The sequence below is a fragment of the Gymnoscopelus braueri genome (assembly GCF_963280865.1).
Source record: "Gymnoscopelus braueri genome assembly, chromosome: 15".
NCBI lineage: Eukaryota > Metazoa > Chordata > Actinopteri > Myctophiformes > Myctophidae > Gymnoscopelus > Gymnoscopelus braueri.
Genome location: NC_137620.1, coordinates 49,838,367 through 49,856,948, shown reverse-complemented (window position 1 = coordinate 49,856,948; position 18,582 = coordinate 49,838,367). Strand labels below are relative to the sequence as shown.

Sequence of the window (18,582 nt, the reverse complement as noted above, 5' to 3'; positions counted from 1 at the left end):
TTTTTTTAGGTTAGCACCTCCTCTTGAAACAGATACTTTAAGAATTCAACCCCCATATGATGCTAGACAGTAAATTCCTTTACATAATTTATCCATGTGTAACCAAATGGACCCTTACAGGAACATTTGGTTCCATTTGTACACTCTAAGGGTTAAATTAACACTGATGATCTTAAATTAACACTCAGGATTAGTGTTACATATCACATTCTTAATGTTAACTGATGATGTACAATGCATGATTATTAATTGACTTCAGTGTTGCATCTATATGGTGAAACGGTATTTATGCTCCATGTTGAGCTGAAAATAGCCGATCTACAAGCTAAAGTTATAACTTTGTGGATGATCATGTGCCACAAGTGAGCTTGAAGGTCGTCTATTTTCGGCTCGCGACACCACCATACGACGAAGTATAAACCACGCTTGCTATAATTCACATTATATTCCAGTCAGTCATATGACGTTGGTTTGCCTGCGTCACGACCGTCATGGATGAACTTCAACCTGGTGTTTGTTCTTTCTCCATTACAACCCGTACATCTACATAAACGTTCAAATTTCAAATATAAAGTGCTTAACTCATGGCCACGGATGTTACAATTGTGTATGGGTCCTCAAAAGTACCTGTATCTTCCGTATTGTTCAATCAACATACATTTAATCCAATCGGTGGCCATTTTCTCACAGAGTTATAATGTATTAGAGTGCAATACATCTCCCAACCGATAGGGTCACATAGTTGAAAGCATGGCAAAAAAAACGGAGAAATTGGCCACCGATCGGATTAAAATGCTTTTTATTGAACAATATGTAATATACGGGTACTTCTGAGAACCCGTAGATAATTGTAACATCCGTGGCCATGGGGTAATCACTTTATATTTGAAATATGAATGGTTATGTAGATGTACAGGTTGTACATGGAGAAATTGCAAACACCAGGTTGAAGTACATCCATTCATGACAAATCATGTATCACGGCTAATCGATCCGTGCAAAAGTGCACAACAAAATCCAACGCATGCATGGTTTTTATTCCATGATACATACAGGTCTAAATCAAACCAAATGTGTCTATTTTGGACATTTTCAGTTAAATTAAGACTGATAATAGTAGTACAGTGTCCATGTCCATATGGATCAGTTGAAAAACGCATTGAGATGCAGACAGACAGTTTGCTCAATGTTACAGGATTATAGGATTGTCTCTTTACCATAGAAGATTATTACAGTTACATTTGAGCATAAATCGACATAAAACGTTATTTTTCACTGAACCTGGTGCACTGTTTGTCTCCACCGTGGCCTCTCTGTCATGTTGTCCGCTCTGTGGTGTGTGTGTTTGGGGAGAGAGTGTGGGGACTAGCCTGCATCATTCATCTCTCTTTAACTGTCGGTAATGCCTGCCTAACTTATTAATGTATTTATCACACCATAAATAGTGACACCATTTTTTAACTTAAATGAAAAGTAGGTTCAAACTTACAGTGAAAGGGATTCAGCTGCTCCAGACAGAGATGTGCATTCAGCTCCAGAGAATAAAATGCAGAATGTGGGCGGAGTTCTTCAATTAACAGAAAGTTGGTATTTGCGCCTTTTTTCAACAAGGACTCATGAGTTAGCAGAACATTTTCTCCTTGTACTGACTCCAAACTGAAACAAGTTACTTTGTAAAACTCACAAAGTGATGTTGCAACATACAACTGGTTAGGTTTGTTGGTCTGACTTAAGTTTTTGCCTCAATGTTAATAATTTATAGTTTAATGTCTTAACAACTTAAAATGACATTTTAGGCCAACATTTTTAAGTTGGTTTTTTTACGGTGTGCAAGCAGACACATTGAAACACTTCTGATTGGTTAGAATAGAGAGCACAGTACTTGTGATTGGTTAGCACGACTGGCACTCAGACGGCAATAAGAGTTGCTGCAGTGTCGCAAACATTGGAGTAGACTCGTTCCGGCTGATTAGTATGAAAAAATGAAATAAAAATAATATTGCGGCCTTTGCGATTCGCTAATCGCGTGGTTTCAAATCGCGATTTCGGTTTGAAAACGATTAATCGTTCAGCCTTAAGCACCACCCACCTGTCCTAGTCCCTCCTCCTCCTCATGCCCACACCTGTTGTGTTATGATAATGAGGGGGAGGGTATGTTTTTACTATGTCACTAAAGGGCTGTTTTTCTATTGGCACGTTTGATCCTCAAGGTTTCAGCCTCCAGGAAGAAACTCAAAGTAGTCAGAGAAGACATAAAACACCATAAAACACCACCAAGGGGCTTAATGAAGTTCTATCAACCTCATAGACACATGAAAAACAGAAAAAGTGCAAAAACATGGCACCAGCTCTTTAAAGTACCAAAAGTAGAAAGTACTCATAATGCAGAATATGTCCCATTTCACAGGTTGAAAATTGGAAATACTCCAGTAAAGTAAAGTACAGTACTTGAGTAAATGTATTTAGTTACCACTGGCACTCAGCAATGTGTTGAAGTGTTGCTGAGCAAGACACTTAACCCTTACTAAAGATGGTGCCCAGATTTCCCTAGTGCCCACCTTCCCTGTATTCTTTTATAAAGCACTTTGAACGGCCTTGTTGTTAAAATATGTTGTTTTAACCTTTTGTCTACTGTGTGTGTGTGTGTGTGTGTGTGTGTGTGTGTGTGTGTGTGTGTGTGTGTGTGTGTGTGTGTGTGTGTGTGTGTGTGTGTGTGTGTGTGTGCAGGCTGGAATCATCAGAAACAGCTCCTTGTTTGTCACTTCTCTCGTCTCTCCTCAACCATAGAGTCTTCTACTTGAGTAGGTGAGTTTATACTAATCAATAATATCATGGATGAAGCTTAAAATATTTACTGATTAATAACATCCTACTGTACTATTATACATCTTTCTATCCTACTTCCTAGTACAGTAACCTACTGTCCTATTGTCATATAAGGCACCATTAGTTTAGTGCAATTTCACAATGTGGAAAACTCTGTGGTTGACCGGAGACCCTTATTTATACTGTCTATTCCCTGGTGTTAGGTAGGACACCTAGCAGGTTGACAAGTAGCCTTTCCTGAAGCTCCTACCTATATACAACTTATTATTATAACTTAAAGGTTATTACAGTGTAGTGACGGATAGAGAAGTGAGCGGCTGCAGATGTTTTTAGTGGATCAGTAATGTCAGGTAGGCCTACTATACACTCTAGGACGTGAAGTACGTGCGCCCAATATCTCCCCTGCCTAGTGGGGATTCCCTCTTGGCTCCCATGCAGAAGACCCAGGTTCAAATCCCGGGTCTTACAGTTGTAATTAACCACTTGAATTCTATTCAGGGGCTAACAGTGAACATCTGATCTACAAGCTCACAACGTGTCACAAGTAACGTTATCCTGCATGTTGTGAGCTTGTAGATCGGCCATTTTCGGTTATTTGGTGTACAGAGAAAACAGGAAAGGGCCAATTATAGAGCCCTGGGGAACTACTAAACTACTCAACTAAGTAGGTTTAAGTTGTTTTGTTCGGCATAAAATAGACTAAATATACAGTCTATTAGAGACACACATTTAATAACAAAGTCTCTATTGCATATTAAAAGATTTTTAAACAATTTAAATGCACATTCTTCATGTTAAGCTGGTCTGCACCTTTGGTTCAGGAGAGTCACCACATTGTGAAATTGCACTAAACTAATACGGGAGTGAATTGTGGAGGCATCAGGCACCTAAATGTGACTCAACAGTGACATCTACTGGCACACATTGCATAGACATGTAACGTTGTGTAAAATAGGTCAAAACTAAAGTAAATCTGTACTTTTCTCAAGGAGCAACAACAATAATGGAGTATTGTTCCATGAAGTCATGGATGTGGATTTATTTCAACATTCTCCTGGTCATATGGAGCAGCTGTTACAACACATCTGTGACAGGTAACGTTATATACAACTTATTATTACAACTTAAAGGTTATTACAGTGGAGTGACGGATAGAGAAGGAGCGGCTGTAGATGTTTTTAGTGGATAATGTCAGGTAGAACAACTACTATACACTGTAGGACTAGTAAAGTGGTCTATTCTAAACTATACTATACACTGTACTGACTGTAGGACTAGTAAAGTGGTCCAGGAGTCATACATCGTTTCACTCTATAAATGTTTGTTTAAGATGGCTTCACTTTACTTTTTACTTTATTTGTTTATTTAGACAGGACAGAGCATATTAATGAACGTCACATGAACGTAAATACACCGGATTTAGCAAAGATGCTAATTTTCATCCGCAGTCCTCACACAAAACAGAAAAACAGAAAAACAATAACATCAGAAAACAGACAAACGGTGAAATACAATTACATTACATCATATAGCCTAAAAATGAACCTAAAATATGATCACAAATGGTTGCAGCTTTGGTTTTCAAGCAACCATCTTTTCACATTGAATTTAAAAGATGGAAATGTAGCACAATCCCTTATATGTAGAGGAAGGCCATTCCATGCTACACAACCCTGTACTGAGAGGACATTTTGACCGAAGGTTGTTTGCCGGTGCGGCACTTCACAATCTCCTCGAGTGGTTGCTCTGGTACTGATTCCTCTTTCAGGCTTCCTTTTAATGAATTCCCTTAGGGGGGGCGGGCACAGACCATGTAAGGTCTTGTATATGACCCCAACCTGTTTGAACTTTTTGAAATTGTCGAAGCTTTGTCAGGTGTGGTTTCCAGAGGTATTCTATGTTAATGAGAAAGTATGGGACGATATACGATATTGTCGTTTATCGTGATAAAAAACATCCGCGATAACTGTATCGCGGGGTACTGTAATTATCGTGAAGAAAATAAAAAAAATGTTCGACCAAAAAAAAGTTTTGTGTCGATTGGCTTTGCCAGGTTGCATATCCAGCCTAGAGACAATCAAAGGAAACGGAAACAGCTGTGAGCATACATATGTGTGTGGACTACACCAGATACAGTCCCAGAGAAGGCAGGTGTAATGTAATAGGCAGCGAGTGCACTCACATCCCTTGTAATTAGCTGTTTGTGCTAGCCTACGCAGGTGTCCGTAGCTGAGATACAATTTACGGCAGTGCCGTAGACTAGAACATGCGTTGTACCCAGCTTTATTATTATGTTGAGCTGCTGATCTTTAGTAAACTAAGTCACCTTCATATCAAGTTGTTGTCTAGCCTGGAATCCAGACGGATTCACTCCATTGAGGGCGCACTCCCACCAAAACAACGCAGGTTGTGCGCGGCCACAGTTTTTTGCAGCCAGCGGATTCTAAAAAACGGGAGTGACGCACCTGTCACTCACTTTCAGGACCCTCCCCGTAGCCCGCACCGCCTTCTGCCTTGAGCACCATGGTGCTTCCTGAGTCTTCGCCTTCGACTCACCCGATTGGACAGAGGGGGAAAACCAGCTCCTGCCTCCAGCAGTTTTATGCTGGACAAATGGACAAGTCGTGTAGAGCAGATAAACGCAAGGTCTGCGCGACATGCGGAAAGATCCGCTCTTGCGTGAATCCATGCATTTACATTGACGCAAGAGCAGATTTTTCCGCTTGTCGCGCAGACCTTGCGTTTATCCGCTCTACACGAAGAAGCATAAAACTGCTGGAGGCAGGAGCTGATTTTCCCCCTCTGTCCAATCGGGTGAGTCGAAGGCGGACCGTCCCAAGACTCAGGAAGCACCATGGTGCTCAAGGCAGAAGGCGTGCGGGCTACGGGGACGGTCTTGAAAGTGAGTGACAGGTGCGTCACACCCGTTTTTAAGAATCCGCTGGCTGCAAAAAACTGTGGCCGCGCACAACCTGCGTTTAACAGCGGCCAGCCAACTTTTGGTGAGAGCGCGCCCTGAGCGGACTTTTCTTTTTCTCACAAGTGAGAAATAAAAATCCACCGAATGGAATCCTCCATGGTGGAAACCTTGTGACGCGAGGTTAGTATCCCAGGCTAGTTCTCATCCATATAACAGCGTGGAACAGGATAACACGAAAAAGAAGCCATGCTTTCCACATGAATCAAGATGTCAGAAGATGTAATTAACGTAACATTTATATCCTCCCCAAAATAGGGTGAAATCCAACATGTGGAAATACTATGGGTTCAGTAATAAAATAACAAAAAGATGAGGTGCCGATCTGAATAAAGTGTTTTAAGAAAGTGTTGCCCCACAAGAAACCACACATTGTTAAGACTCATGTTTGGTCTTGTCGTTAAGATTTAAAAAATACGTCCACTCCTTCCTTCTACTGTTTTTGAGAGCCAGGGACATACATGTTTGTACTACAAATACGTAGGGTTGTAGTACTCGAGGACGGTCTCGAGTCCGCATTTTGATTTACTCGGTCTTGTCTCGGTCTCGCCCATAATTTGACTCGGTCTTGACTCGGTCTCGGTCTCGGTCTCGGACTAAGGGACTCGGGACTCTACCCCCACCGAGTCCACTCGAGTCCAAGTCACTACAATGCAATGAAATAATCTTATTATACCCATATTATGAGGAGCACATTCACATTAACATTATAAGAGAGCTCTCTGGCGCTTATGGACAGCTGTCTTGGAGTGCATCATCTCGTGGTTGACAGCACAGCGGCAGCAGAACACCATAAGCCTGACAGACAACACACTCCTCCACCCTGTCCCTCTAGTTAATATTATTTGTACATTATTTCCACGAACAGCGCAAGCTTTCCAGGTGTTTATTTATTGTCTCCGCCAGGCCGAAAGGCATGGCGAGAGAGTATGTTTTGCCCCCTGTCCGTCCGTCCGTGTGTGTGTGTGTCCGTCATTCTGTCTGTGGACAGCTAATCTCCGGCACCGTTTGCTTGCTCGCAGTGAAACTGTGCACACACACTCCCTGGATGCCACAGCAGAACCTCTGCCCCAAATGTTTCACATGGGCCATTTATAGCGCCACCAGGAGGCCGATTTGTGCAAAACATATTTTTTGACAGTGCTCCTACAGATCTTGTCCAAAAAACCCGTAAATCGGTACACAGTATCTCTATAGTCATTAAACAAAACGGGTCTTTCAGATTTTTCATATTCCATCCTGATTGGCTAAAAATGGCTTCCAAAGTTTGCAAGAGTGCTCCGTTTTGAACAAAATGCCTCAAATCATGAACACAGCATGCAATTTCCTTGAAATTTTGCACGCATATTCCCACTATGCCGAGGACGAAATGTCACTTGAAAATTTTCTAAACAGCCTCATGGTGGCGCTATAACAGGCCGATTCGTGTTTTTACCTATAACTGCACCGATCTGTGTAAAACTTTGTAAGCTCACTCCCTAGAGGTCAAGGAAAAACCCTTGCCCTGCATATTTCACATCTGCCTTTTATAGCGCCACCAGGAGGCCGACTTATGTAAAACACATTTTTTTATTTGATTCCTTCCGATTTGATCCAAATTTCACGCAAATCGCTACACATGATCTCTATAGTCATGTGATCAAGACGGATATATTTGATATTTCATATTCCATCCTGATTGGCTAAGATTGACATCTAAAGTTTGCAGTAGTGGCTTGTTTTGAACAAAATGCCGCAAATCATGAATGCAGCATCCGATTGCGGTCAAACTTTGCACGCACATTCACACTATGTTGAGGAGCAAATGCCACCCTTTTAACATGGGCCTGTTATACTGTAGCGCCACCAGCAGGTCCAATTTAGCAAAACAAATTTTTTGAACAAAATGCTTCAAATCATGAATGCAGTGTCCGATTGCCGTGCAAGGCCTAAGAATAAATGGCACCCTTTTCACATTGGCCTATTATAGCGCCACCAGGAGGCCACAATAACCTACCTGACCTGGTGGAGACCTGTGCTCCGAGGAGCACTTTTTCTAGTTTACTGTGTGTTCACTGTGTAGCCTGTGGTTGTTTTAATAAACAAGGTTATCTACAGATGATTAGAGACTGCTTTCAGTAAGATATCTTTGCGCACATTATACTGTGTGTGTGCGTATCTAATCACAAAACCTGACGCTTGATCAACAGCAAAATATAGATTAATACATTTGACAAAATTCAGCGAAATCCCAAAATTATTAGAATCTTAATATCCAGCAAGCAATATAAATTATTAACTGCAAAGAAATTCAAAGTTTATGCTATCAATATCACACAAAAGCAGAGAGAAGCTGTGACCTGACCTCACAAACAAATGGACAATAAATAAATAACCCTTTTGCAAACAACATCCATGCTCTGTTCCTTTGTCAACAATGATCCAAATGGGAAGTTTATTTCAGCAGCTAGAATGTGACAGTTTGACATTGTTTGAGCCTGTGTTTGGTGCGCAACACTGTCCTCGTTTAAGGTAATTGCCTCGCGCACAACAGGGCAGAACCATATATAGGCTATATATTGTCGCTGTTGGGTGGAAACCTTGTATGTTCCTTTTTTATTATTATATTTAAAAAAAATGTTGAAATAGCCAATCTACAAGCTATAATTATTAATAATTAAGAAATATTATATTTTAAATAGTTAAAAATCAACTAAAGTCATTGTTAGTGCAAGTTCAATCACATTTCATTTGAATGAAAATAACTTGTGGGGAAAATACATAAAATCTCTAGTCTGTGAATATAATGTGATTAATGTGGCCCTTACTTCAGTCAGTGAAGTCCAGGGCTGAATGTGACATATATTGAGACGAATATGACTTTGTACAAATATTGGTCATTAGCCAATACATTATTTTGTGAAATAAATGGGTTATATTTCACAGATAGTTATACTATTCTTGAACTATATTAAAATAAAATCATCCTTAACCTTAAAATAAAATTCATTATTTCCGTGGAATTCATTATTTCCGTAGGACTAGGCCTACTGTAGCCTGTGATTATGACGTTTACATATTTCAAAACTGAAGATGCAAACGCGTATTGAATGACTGTGTTTAAATCAAATGTCTCAACACTGATTGATTGGGGGTGTGAGACTTCTTGATTGGTCAATAGCTTCACCATTCACATGTAATTCAGTCATTAAAGTAGCACATATCGATGTGCTATGTAATGGTGGCTCCTTGTCATTAAAGGGTAGTAGTTTGCATTGTTCTGTCTGTAAGGAACATTAATGTGTAATGATGTGTAATGTAAAGAACAAACACTGGGGGCGCGGTTTTTCTTTTTCTTTTTACCTGGGATCCCAGATTGCAACTACAGTGCTGCAGTCTCCCCCCCCCCCCCACAGTGTTCCCAAGGGGGTCAAGTGCAGTGAATGGCAGGGTAACAATATTCATTATAACCAGTAGAGGCAGCCATGTCATGTTACATGTTGCTCCTCTAATTTATATATTCCCCAGCCATTCTCTTAGTTACACCAACATTGAATTAGTTAGTTGGTGCTTATTTTTTAAGACTAGTATTTCTATGACACATTGCACATTGCATGATGAATGCCCCTGCGCCGTGTTTGAGCGGTTCTATTTTAGGTCATCAGGACCTCAAAATAGGAATCTATGACTAACTTAACAGCTTTCACATATTATATGGATTATTTATATTCATGGATGGCCTCCTGTGCTTTCAGTAAAAGGTCTCTATCCAGCTCTCTAGTTGAGGCATTGGCACAACGATTTGCCAGTTCAAGAATCATGGAAGTAGATTTGTGAAAAAAGTTGGGAGTGGTCCTGTGATGTAATGACACACCTTGCCTTGTATATGCATTCCTGAATTGAATGCAGGCATATCAAACTCTTACATACTGATACTTGCCACAGACCTCAGTATTGAAAAAAACCTGTGCCTCCTTCTCAGGCCTGTTTTTTCGGATCCGTCAGCCTATGTCCTGCTTGCTGTGGAGTCAATCAGGTTTTTGACTATCAATGTGGAGATAGTTGTTTTGTCCATCATTGATTAGAATCAATCAGACAAAAAAAAAACCTGAGTTAGAGTTAGGAGGTTTGACCAACAGTTTGAGGATCCAATGGAGTTAGGAGGTTTAGTCAGAAGCGCCTTTTAATACTTTTCATTGGTTCAATATTTGTAAAACCCACACACAGACGTAAAGAGTGTTCAATAGCACTGATTTATTAAAGACAATTAAAAAAGTTGAAAAACAGAGATAATGAGGAAGCCCTATTTAAAGAGACCACCCTGTTTAGAACATGAATGGAAACAACCAGCTGATGACAGTATGAGTCCAGTGTGCATCATGAACTAACACCATGGTTCATTTGGTTTGTTTTAAGGACAATATCAGGTGATCGGGTCTTCTCAGGACATCCTGGTCAAAGTGGGAGATGAGGTGATCCTTCCATGTCTCATTAAACCACCTTTCAGCATGGCCAGGAAGACAGTGGAGTGGTCCAGACCTGACCTGAAGCCGTACCTCATTAATCTCCTCCAAGATGGACATTTCAAACATGACCAAGACATGAACCCGTTGTACAAACATAGAACGTCTCTGTTTCCTGAGAAGCTTCCTAATGGTAACATGTCACTGAAACTGTCCAGGGTGCAGCTCTCAGATGAGGGGACCTACAGATGTTCTGCTCCACAACTACAGAGATTCACTTGGATCCAGCTCCTTGTTGGTAAGTTTTATTGTCCTATGTAAAATCTAAAGCTATGGATGCTACAACAAGCGAGAACATGTAAAACAGTCTTTCCTGGCTGGAAATAGCTTTAGATTTTACATTTGTAAATATTGTCAGCATTGTCGATGGATGGATGGATATATTGATGGATTATTATTATGTTTTTGTTTTTGCAGGGAATGTGTCTCATCCAGTGGTCTCTTCAAATGGACCAACAGACGGTGGTTTATCTTTGACATGTGACTCTGGGTGCTGGTATCCACAACCTGAGATGTCTTGGCTGGACGGAGATGGAAACAACATCACTGCTGATCCCTCAGTGACACACAGACCTTCTCAACACTGTTATGTTGTCCAGAGGAATGTGACAGTGGCTCTAACAGATCATGTGACCTGTAGAGTTCACCTACCACGCTTCAACTACACTGTTGAGACACAGTATAACATCTCAGGTACTGTTTATGTTTATTAAAGAATCCCCATTAGAGACACATGAATGAGCCTCTAGTCTTCCCGGGCTCCTGAACAAAGCAAATACAATACAGACATACAACTAAAATACTAGTAATAATAGTGTTGTAACCATGTTCACAAGACAGATGTCACTGGTGAGCCAAGCTGGACGGCTTATTGGTGCTAATAATGGGCCGTATTCACTAAGCAATTTACGACCATATTTTGATGTACCGGCATTTAAGACAATTCCTACACTAGTAGTCAGATTTATTAATGTTTTTTTGTCTGTGATTTTAGCGGAAGGTCCGACCATTCTCAAGTCAGCTCTAAGGCTGATTTACCAGTGATCAAACTGTGCGTATGTTGTTAGAATGCCTTATTCTTCAATCCACAAATTCTGCAAAATCAATTACAACAGTGCCAAACCTCAAATAAAATATGTATGTGGCCAACATTTGTCAACACATATATAAAAACGAAAATATATGTCAAACGATGCTGTAGCCTATGCATGATGTAGATTCCACCGCTTTTTATTTATTTTGTAGGCTATCAGTTGCATTTAGAGCTGAATTACTAGGTCCCTCAGTGTGTTTGCAAGTGTTGGCTGACTCAGCCAAAGTGTCACGTAATGATGAAAATAGACTTTGATGCCTTACTGTCACTGAAGGCACAGACGCACCTCCACTGTCCGTGGTATTAATTTAAAATACTGTAGGCTACTGTATATTGATCACATGAACGCCACATACAATAGCCTAATATGTCTTGCAAATTGAAAATAGCTGATCTGCTGTAAAAGCTCTCAACGCTTCGCAATGCGACGCGTTGTGAACTTGTAGATCTGCTATTTTCAAAACAAATCTTTAAATAAAATGTGGAATATTTGGAAGATTTTTTAAACATTCTAACACAAATCTGGTAAAGGACAAAACATTTTCAGATTGGGGTTATAGGTTACAATAATTTAAACATTGTTGCTACCAATATTTACATGCAACTTCACAGAAAAATAAGCCCAAATTCGCTTATAATAAGCGGATATGGCAACACTGTTCAGTATGGTGAAGTTGAAGTTGGATGTTTCATTTCCTGTTGCCTTTTATGGTGTGAAAAGGGGAGTGGAACAATGCAAATGAACTACTCGGGAACGCGCTTGACGTTTTACCACCAGCCGACATACACCTGTGATCTGCACTTTTGAAGGATATACACAACCCTTTGTGAATTGCACGTCAGTTTTAGCTTACAGAAGATACACCTTCCTTTAGGAACTTTATTTACACCTTATTTACAACCAGCTTAGTGAATCCGGCCCAATGTTCCTCGGTAGCTTTAGAAAGAAATGGACAACCAGTGCAAAGAAGCTAGAATGGGTGTTATATGAACAGACTTTCTGGAGACCGTTAAAAGCTGTGCAGTTGTATTCTGAACCAGCTGTATTCTGAACCAGTTGTATTCTGAACCAGTTGTATTCTGAACCAGCTGTATTCTGAACCAGTTGTATTCTGAACCAGTTGTATTCTGAACCAGTTGTATTCTGAACCAGCTTTATTCTGAACCAGCTTTATTCTGAACCAGTTGTATTCTGAACCAGTTGTATTCTGAACCAGTTGTATTCTGAACCAGCTTTATTCTGAACCAGTTGTATTCTGAACCAGTTGTATTCTGAACCAGCTTTATTCTGAACCAGTTGTATTCTGAACCAGTTGTATTCTGAACCAGTTGTATTCTGAACCAGTTGTATTCTGAACCAGCTTTATTCTGAACCAGCTTTATTCTGAACCAGTTGTATTCTGAACCAGTTGTATTCTGAACCAGTTGTATTCTGAACCAGTTGTATTCTGAACCAGCTTTATTCTGAACCAGTTGTATTCTGAACCAGTTGTATTCTGAACCAGCTAGTGTAGATTTTTTGGAGAGTCAGAACTAGATACAATTACAGTCAAGGTGTGAATAATCTATGCATGCAACCATTTTTATCTGTGGTATGTGTTATTTGATATTGTTATGTGTGTTTTGGACCACAGGACTGTAACCATTTTAACACCACTGTTGATTTGATTGATTTCATTGTATAATGTTTACAGCTGTGTTATAACTGTGTTTCAGAGGATATGATTCACACAGAGAAATAAAGTTTACAGTTGTGTCATATCTATGTGTTTCAGAGCATATGATTCACACAGAGAGAGGATCAACTGCAGTGATTAGAGGGATTATTAAAGTGATCGTCATCATCTTAGTGGCAGCAGTACTGGGATATTTATACTGGAAAAAGAAGCACCTTGGTGAGTCTTGAACTGATTTGAACTGATTTATTTTTAGTAATCATTGCTATTGTACTGTGTCTTCAATATAAGTTGCTAGATATCTTGACAGTCAGATAAACTTGACCTTAAAACTTTGAAGACAGTTGTTCCATATCCACAGGTTTAATAACATACAAGGAAGGTGAAATGAAACATACAAATATGCATAATCAAAATCGACAATTTGTTAAAAATAGTCAATTCTACAATCATCAATAATCATGTAAGCATTATGTCAGTGGCGTCAGTTCAGCAAAAGCTAAGGTATGGCAGGGTGAACTGTCCGTGAAATGTCCGGCCCCATTTTTTTGGGGGGGTCAAACCAAAACACTCCCAAAATGCATTGAAAACTATGCATTATACACTATAACACAATGGTCTTACACCTGCATTATAGGCTGATAACGCAGATAGACAGAGACATTCATGGACTTATTTTTAAAAGTACATTTTATTTTTTTCCCCCTGGAGCCAGGGTATGGCAGCTGCAATACCCTGCCATACCCAATTGACGCCTCTGCGTACATACCCACAATGCTATCAAAAGGCGTATATGATGTAGGTAGATGCAGCTGTATTCTCACAGACAAAATACACATCCTCTTCTTCTTCTTCTTCTTTTGGCTTTCCGGTAGTCTAGACGTCCGTCGGCGTATTGCTGCCTCACACTGTTTGTGTTAGGTACTGCACATTTCCTTACACCTCATGGTGCATGCCTGTGTCCACAAGAAACTCCATAAAGTATCATTCATAGTCGGACGTAAGGATACGTAACGAGCGCCAGCGCTCCTTGCGTTGTCGTTTTTGTCTCCCCCTCCGTCACTTACGGCTCCAGGATTTCCGTCCGTGCAGTCGACATTCACCGTCAGGCCGACGTACGTTCGTTTGTAAATTGCCTGTAGTACCAGTGGAGCCCGTTGGCAGTATAAGGAAAAAAAGTTTTCCTCGGGCCCTCTTTCTCCAAAAAAAGACACACGTTGGTTGGTGGAAGTACTTGAGTAAATGTACTTAAGTACTTAGACCCGTCGATCCACGGTCTGTGACAATATATAGCACAGTGCAGTAGGGGTCGAAACTCACGTTTTGTAGACAACCATTGTTTTTGTCTAGTTTGTGGACTAGTTTGTGTCTTTTATTGCGTTGTTTTGGCTAGATGCTACAATGGTAGCTTCATGTTGTTAGCTACGCTGATGCCAGCTGGCTGTGTTGCCAGGTTTTGTGAGAGAAATAAGCAACCAGGTCTATGAAAACAAGCCCAAAAGAATCGACTAGGATATAGCAGATCTACAATATATGTTTGAGAATCACTGGTTTAAATAATAATTGGCCCAAATAAGCAACTACACTTTAGAAACAAGCCCAAATAAAACCGCAACCACCAATACAAAATTGCTTGTTTGTTTACAAGCAACTTTACAGAAAAATAAGCCCAAAGTCGCTTATAATAAGTAGACATGGCAACATTATGGGTACGGCGGTACATACTAGTGGCCATCTAGTGGATGAATAGGTGTATTACGCCTGTACACTTTAAAATAAATAAAATAACCCCTAAATAACGTGAGCGACTATGCATGCGTCCGTAAAGAACGGACGGAATCCCTCACCCCCTGACGCACGTTTTAGACCCATCTAGGGACTATGAACAGGCCTTAACAGGTTTCACTGAGTATTTTCCTCAGTGAGAACTAATATACACAGACCCACTGTCACTTCTTTCGTCTACTTTCTTTATAGGCTCTGCATACGAAATCTTATGCTGCTCTTTAACCTCCTGGACCTGCTTTGCCTTTTCAAAGTGATGGCATCCCAGAAAAGATGCTGTAGCGCCCAAGTCCTATACTTGAGGTGCTACTGGTTGCCGAGGGAGTTCTGACGTGTGCTCCATACAAACTGATGTCCACAAGTGTCCATTGAGTTCATAAACAAACGTTTTATTCTGTAGCCAATCTGTCACTTCAACATACAATAAATAAATACATAAATAAATAAACAGTCAAACTCACACAGACCTCCATCTCTTTAGTAACACAGTCAAAAGCTGTTTGCCTCTGCCACTGGCAACGCCTGCGCTTGATTACAGACCCTGTTTAAGTACCTAGGCAACCTTGGCCTTGATTTTTCTTTCCGTCATCACTGGATCTCTGTGATGGGGAAGGATGCTTTTCTGCACTGAGAAAGCACCTCAACAGCTGGTGGCTCATCTGCATCACTTTGATGTTTGACCTCACTGACAGCCACTGCCCTCTGCCACTGCTTCTTCCTCAGAGCCTCTGCTTGCTTACTCTGTGTCCTCCTCAGAGCTTCAGCTTGCTCTCTATGTCCTCCTTAGAGCTTCAGCTTGCTCTATGTCCTCTATGTCCTCCTCAGAGCTTCAGCTTGCTCTCTATGTCTTCCTGAGAGCTTCAGCTTGCTCTATGTCCTCCTTAGAGCTTCAGCTTGCTCTCTATGTCCTCCTTAGAGCTTCAGCTTGATCTATGACCTCCTTAGAGCTTCAGCTCAAGTTCCACCTCATTGTCATTCTTTGACAGCTCTTGGTCAGCGCAAAACTAAAATTGGTATCCTGGCCTGAAAATGCATTTTCTGTTTACTAAAGAGCTGGAGAGACATGGAGACTCCTGTTACTGAACAAACACTCTATAGCAATGATTACTATCACAATATAGATCTATAACACTGTTACTGAACAAACACTCTATAGCAATGATTACTATCACAATATAGATCTATAACACTGTTACTGAACAAACACTATAGTAATGATTACTATCACAATATAGATCTATAACACTGTTACTGAACAAACACTATAGTAATGATTACTATCACAATATAGATCTATAACACTGTTACTGAACAAACACTCTATAGCAATGATTACTATCACAATATAGATCTATAACACTGTTACTGAACAAACACTCTATAGCAATGATTACTATCACAATATAGATCTATAACACTGTTACTGAACAAACACTCTATAGTAATGATTACTATCACAATATAGAGCTATTTAACACTGTTACTGAACAAACACTCAATGAGTACTTTGTCAATATATTGATCAAACATGTGTTCATGTAGTTAATGTATATATAGTGTTTGTAAGAGTTAACATGATGTGTATTAACCTGTAATCGTTCTCCTCTGTAGATCTAGAGACTTGTGATGTTGTATATAAATCCATGATGTACTGAGTTCCACTGCATGCAATCAACTGCTGTACTGCATCTGTTATTGTACTATGATTAAATACAATAAAGTATCAATAATAATATGTATGTATTTATTTATTTATTTATAAATGTAATACTGTATTCATGAAGTGTTAGCACACATCCTGTAAGCTCCAGTCAACAGATTAAAACAGTTCTTCAAGTGCAGAATGCAGATCGACATGATTTTACTCTTATGTGTTTCAGAGATGAAACCATTGGTGAATCCAGCAGACCAGCCTATAACGTATTCAGGTAGGTCTTCTGTTTTATTATTACTCTGTATTCTGAGGTGATTCATTCTACTGGTTGTTCCTCACTTTGTATTCTGACTGTGGTCCTCTGATTAAGTTCTAGTCGATTTGAAGTCTACTTGTGTCTATCTGTTCAATACTAAACATAGAAATGATCTTTCCCATTACTTTTATGTTGGTGATTTGCATTCATATGGGGACCTAGACTGATTTTACTGAGATTGACCTGCAATTTAAAATATAACATCAGAGATGGATTCTACACACATGAAAACCCGTTCAGTGGCCATCTTGAATTATGCAATGTTTTTCGCAATTTTAGAGCATACCCGCGTGATAATGAGGACATATCTATCATTAGATTAGTACATTAGTATTTTTATATCAAAAGTCTCTAAAAAGGTTGAATTTTAATTACTTCCTGTACACAAAAACGTACTGTGTGATGACATAGATAGACCTTTATGAATATAAATTCATCTTGATTTCATTCACCTGTCTGATTCCCTTGTTTGATTCCCATAGCTCACGTTCTTCCACTCACACCTGATTTTAATTAGGGAGACACTGTTGGGCTGCTACAATCTTTATATAACTGAAGTTGACGGCCAGATGGTGCAATACTTGTTTTAAACTCAAACAGTACACTAAAATAAGTATCTGGAAACATTTTAGGATAGTAATAAGCAACATAGTAACATAAACATGCTTCACATTTTCTCTCTCTTTCTCCCTCGGGCTGCGTGAGATGCAGGCTACAAACATAGCCTTCTCTGGCTAATGCCTTTCCCATAGCCCAAGGAGATTGGACCTTCTGATTGGTTCAGAAACATACAGGCATATACAGTTTCACACTGAAACTTAAAAAATCACACCCTGTGTGAAGGAAGCGGTGCCTTTGATGAGGTTATTTCATTGGTGTGTGTGTGTTTGTGCGTGTGCATGTGCACGTGTGCAGTGCTGGCGGGCCCCCTGGGTGCCACACGTGGTCCCTGGTGTGACTATTGTGATGGCAGACCCCTGGCAATTTTAGTGCGGATCGGAGCTGCGTGCACCTCGCAGGTCCGCATGTTACGTGTATATGTGTGTGCGTGTGCGCACGCACATGTGCAGTCCTGGCTTGCACGTGTGCAGTGCTGGCTTGTGTGTGCATGTCTTTAAGTGGCGCATGTGCTGCAACGGTGCGCCTCGCAGGACCGCATGTTCTGTGTGCGTGCGTGCACGTGTGCAGTGCTGGCTTGTGTGTGTGTCTGTGTGTGTGTGTGTTTGTGTGCATTTCTTGAAGTGCCGCATGTGTTGCATCTTTGCCGTCCGCAAACATACGGACAGACGGACGGACACACAGACACGGTCAAATGTAGAGCGGAAAATTACCGAAAAACCCATTTCACCAGGACTTTGTGTTTGTGCATGATGCATGTGCGTATGGATAACACATATCTGAAGGAGACCATGTGTGTGTGTGTGTGTGTGTGTGTGTGTGTGTGTGTGTGTGTGTGCGTGTGCGTGTGTGTGTGTGTGTGTGTGTGTGTGTGTGCGTGCGTGCGGCGTGGCGTGTGTGTGCCTGTGCGAGCACACCGTGCTGTAGCTTCAATCCTTTCCACATTTCTGGTCCTATTATTTATTCATCTAATACATACATGGGCAACTGGCGGCCCCCACCTTCACTTAATGCCGCCCACAGGATAATTAAGTTAACATAAGCATAACTAAATGCATTTGAAATTCCTATGACCATCAAATAGAGGTAGACATCACCATTCAAAGTAATAGGGTGACAGAAAACAACATGGTGG

General features: G+C 40.4%; 1 protein-coding gene across 2 annotated transcripts in view; it reads left to right on the top strand.

Annotated features, from left to right (window-relative positions):
• Positions 1-18,582, top strand: part of LOC308102277 (uncharacterized protein) — a 281,082-nt gene that overhangs the window by 108,752 nt on the left and 153,748 nt on the right. Inside the window, exons 1-5 of one of the 2 annotated variants that reach the window (XM_080451916.1) lie at positions 3,870-3,920; positions 10,199-10,543; positions 10,723-10,998; positions 13,174-13,293; positions 16,740-16,787. In XM_080451916.1, the coding sequence (XP_080308042.1) occupies positions 10,291-10,543; positions 10,723-10,998; positions 13,174-13,293; positions 16,740-16,787 (697 nt within the window). In that variant the 5' untranslated portion in view covers positions 3,870-3,920; positions 10,199-10,290. Of the gene's footprint in view, positions 1-3,869; positions 3,921-10,198; positions 10,544-10,722; positions 10,999-13,173; positions 13,294-16,739; positions 16,788-18,582 lie in introns of those variants that run through there. The other variant, XM_080451915.1, reaches the window with a different exon arrangement.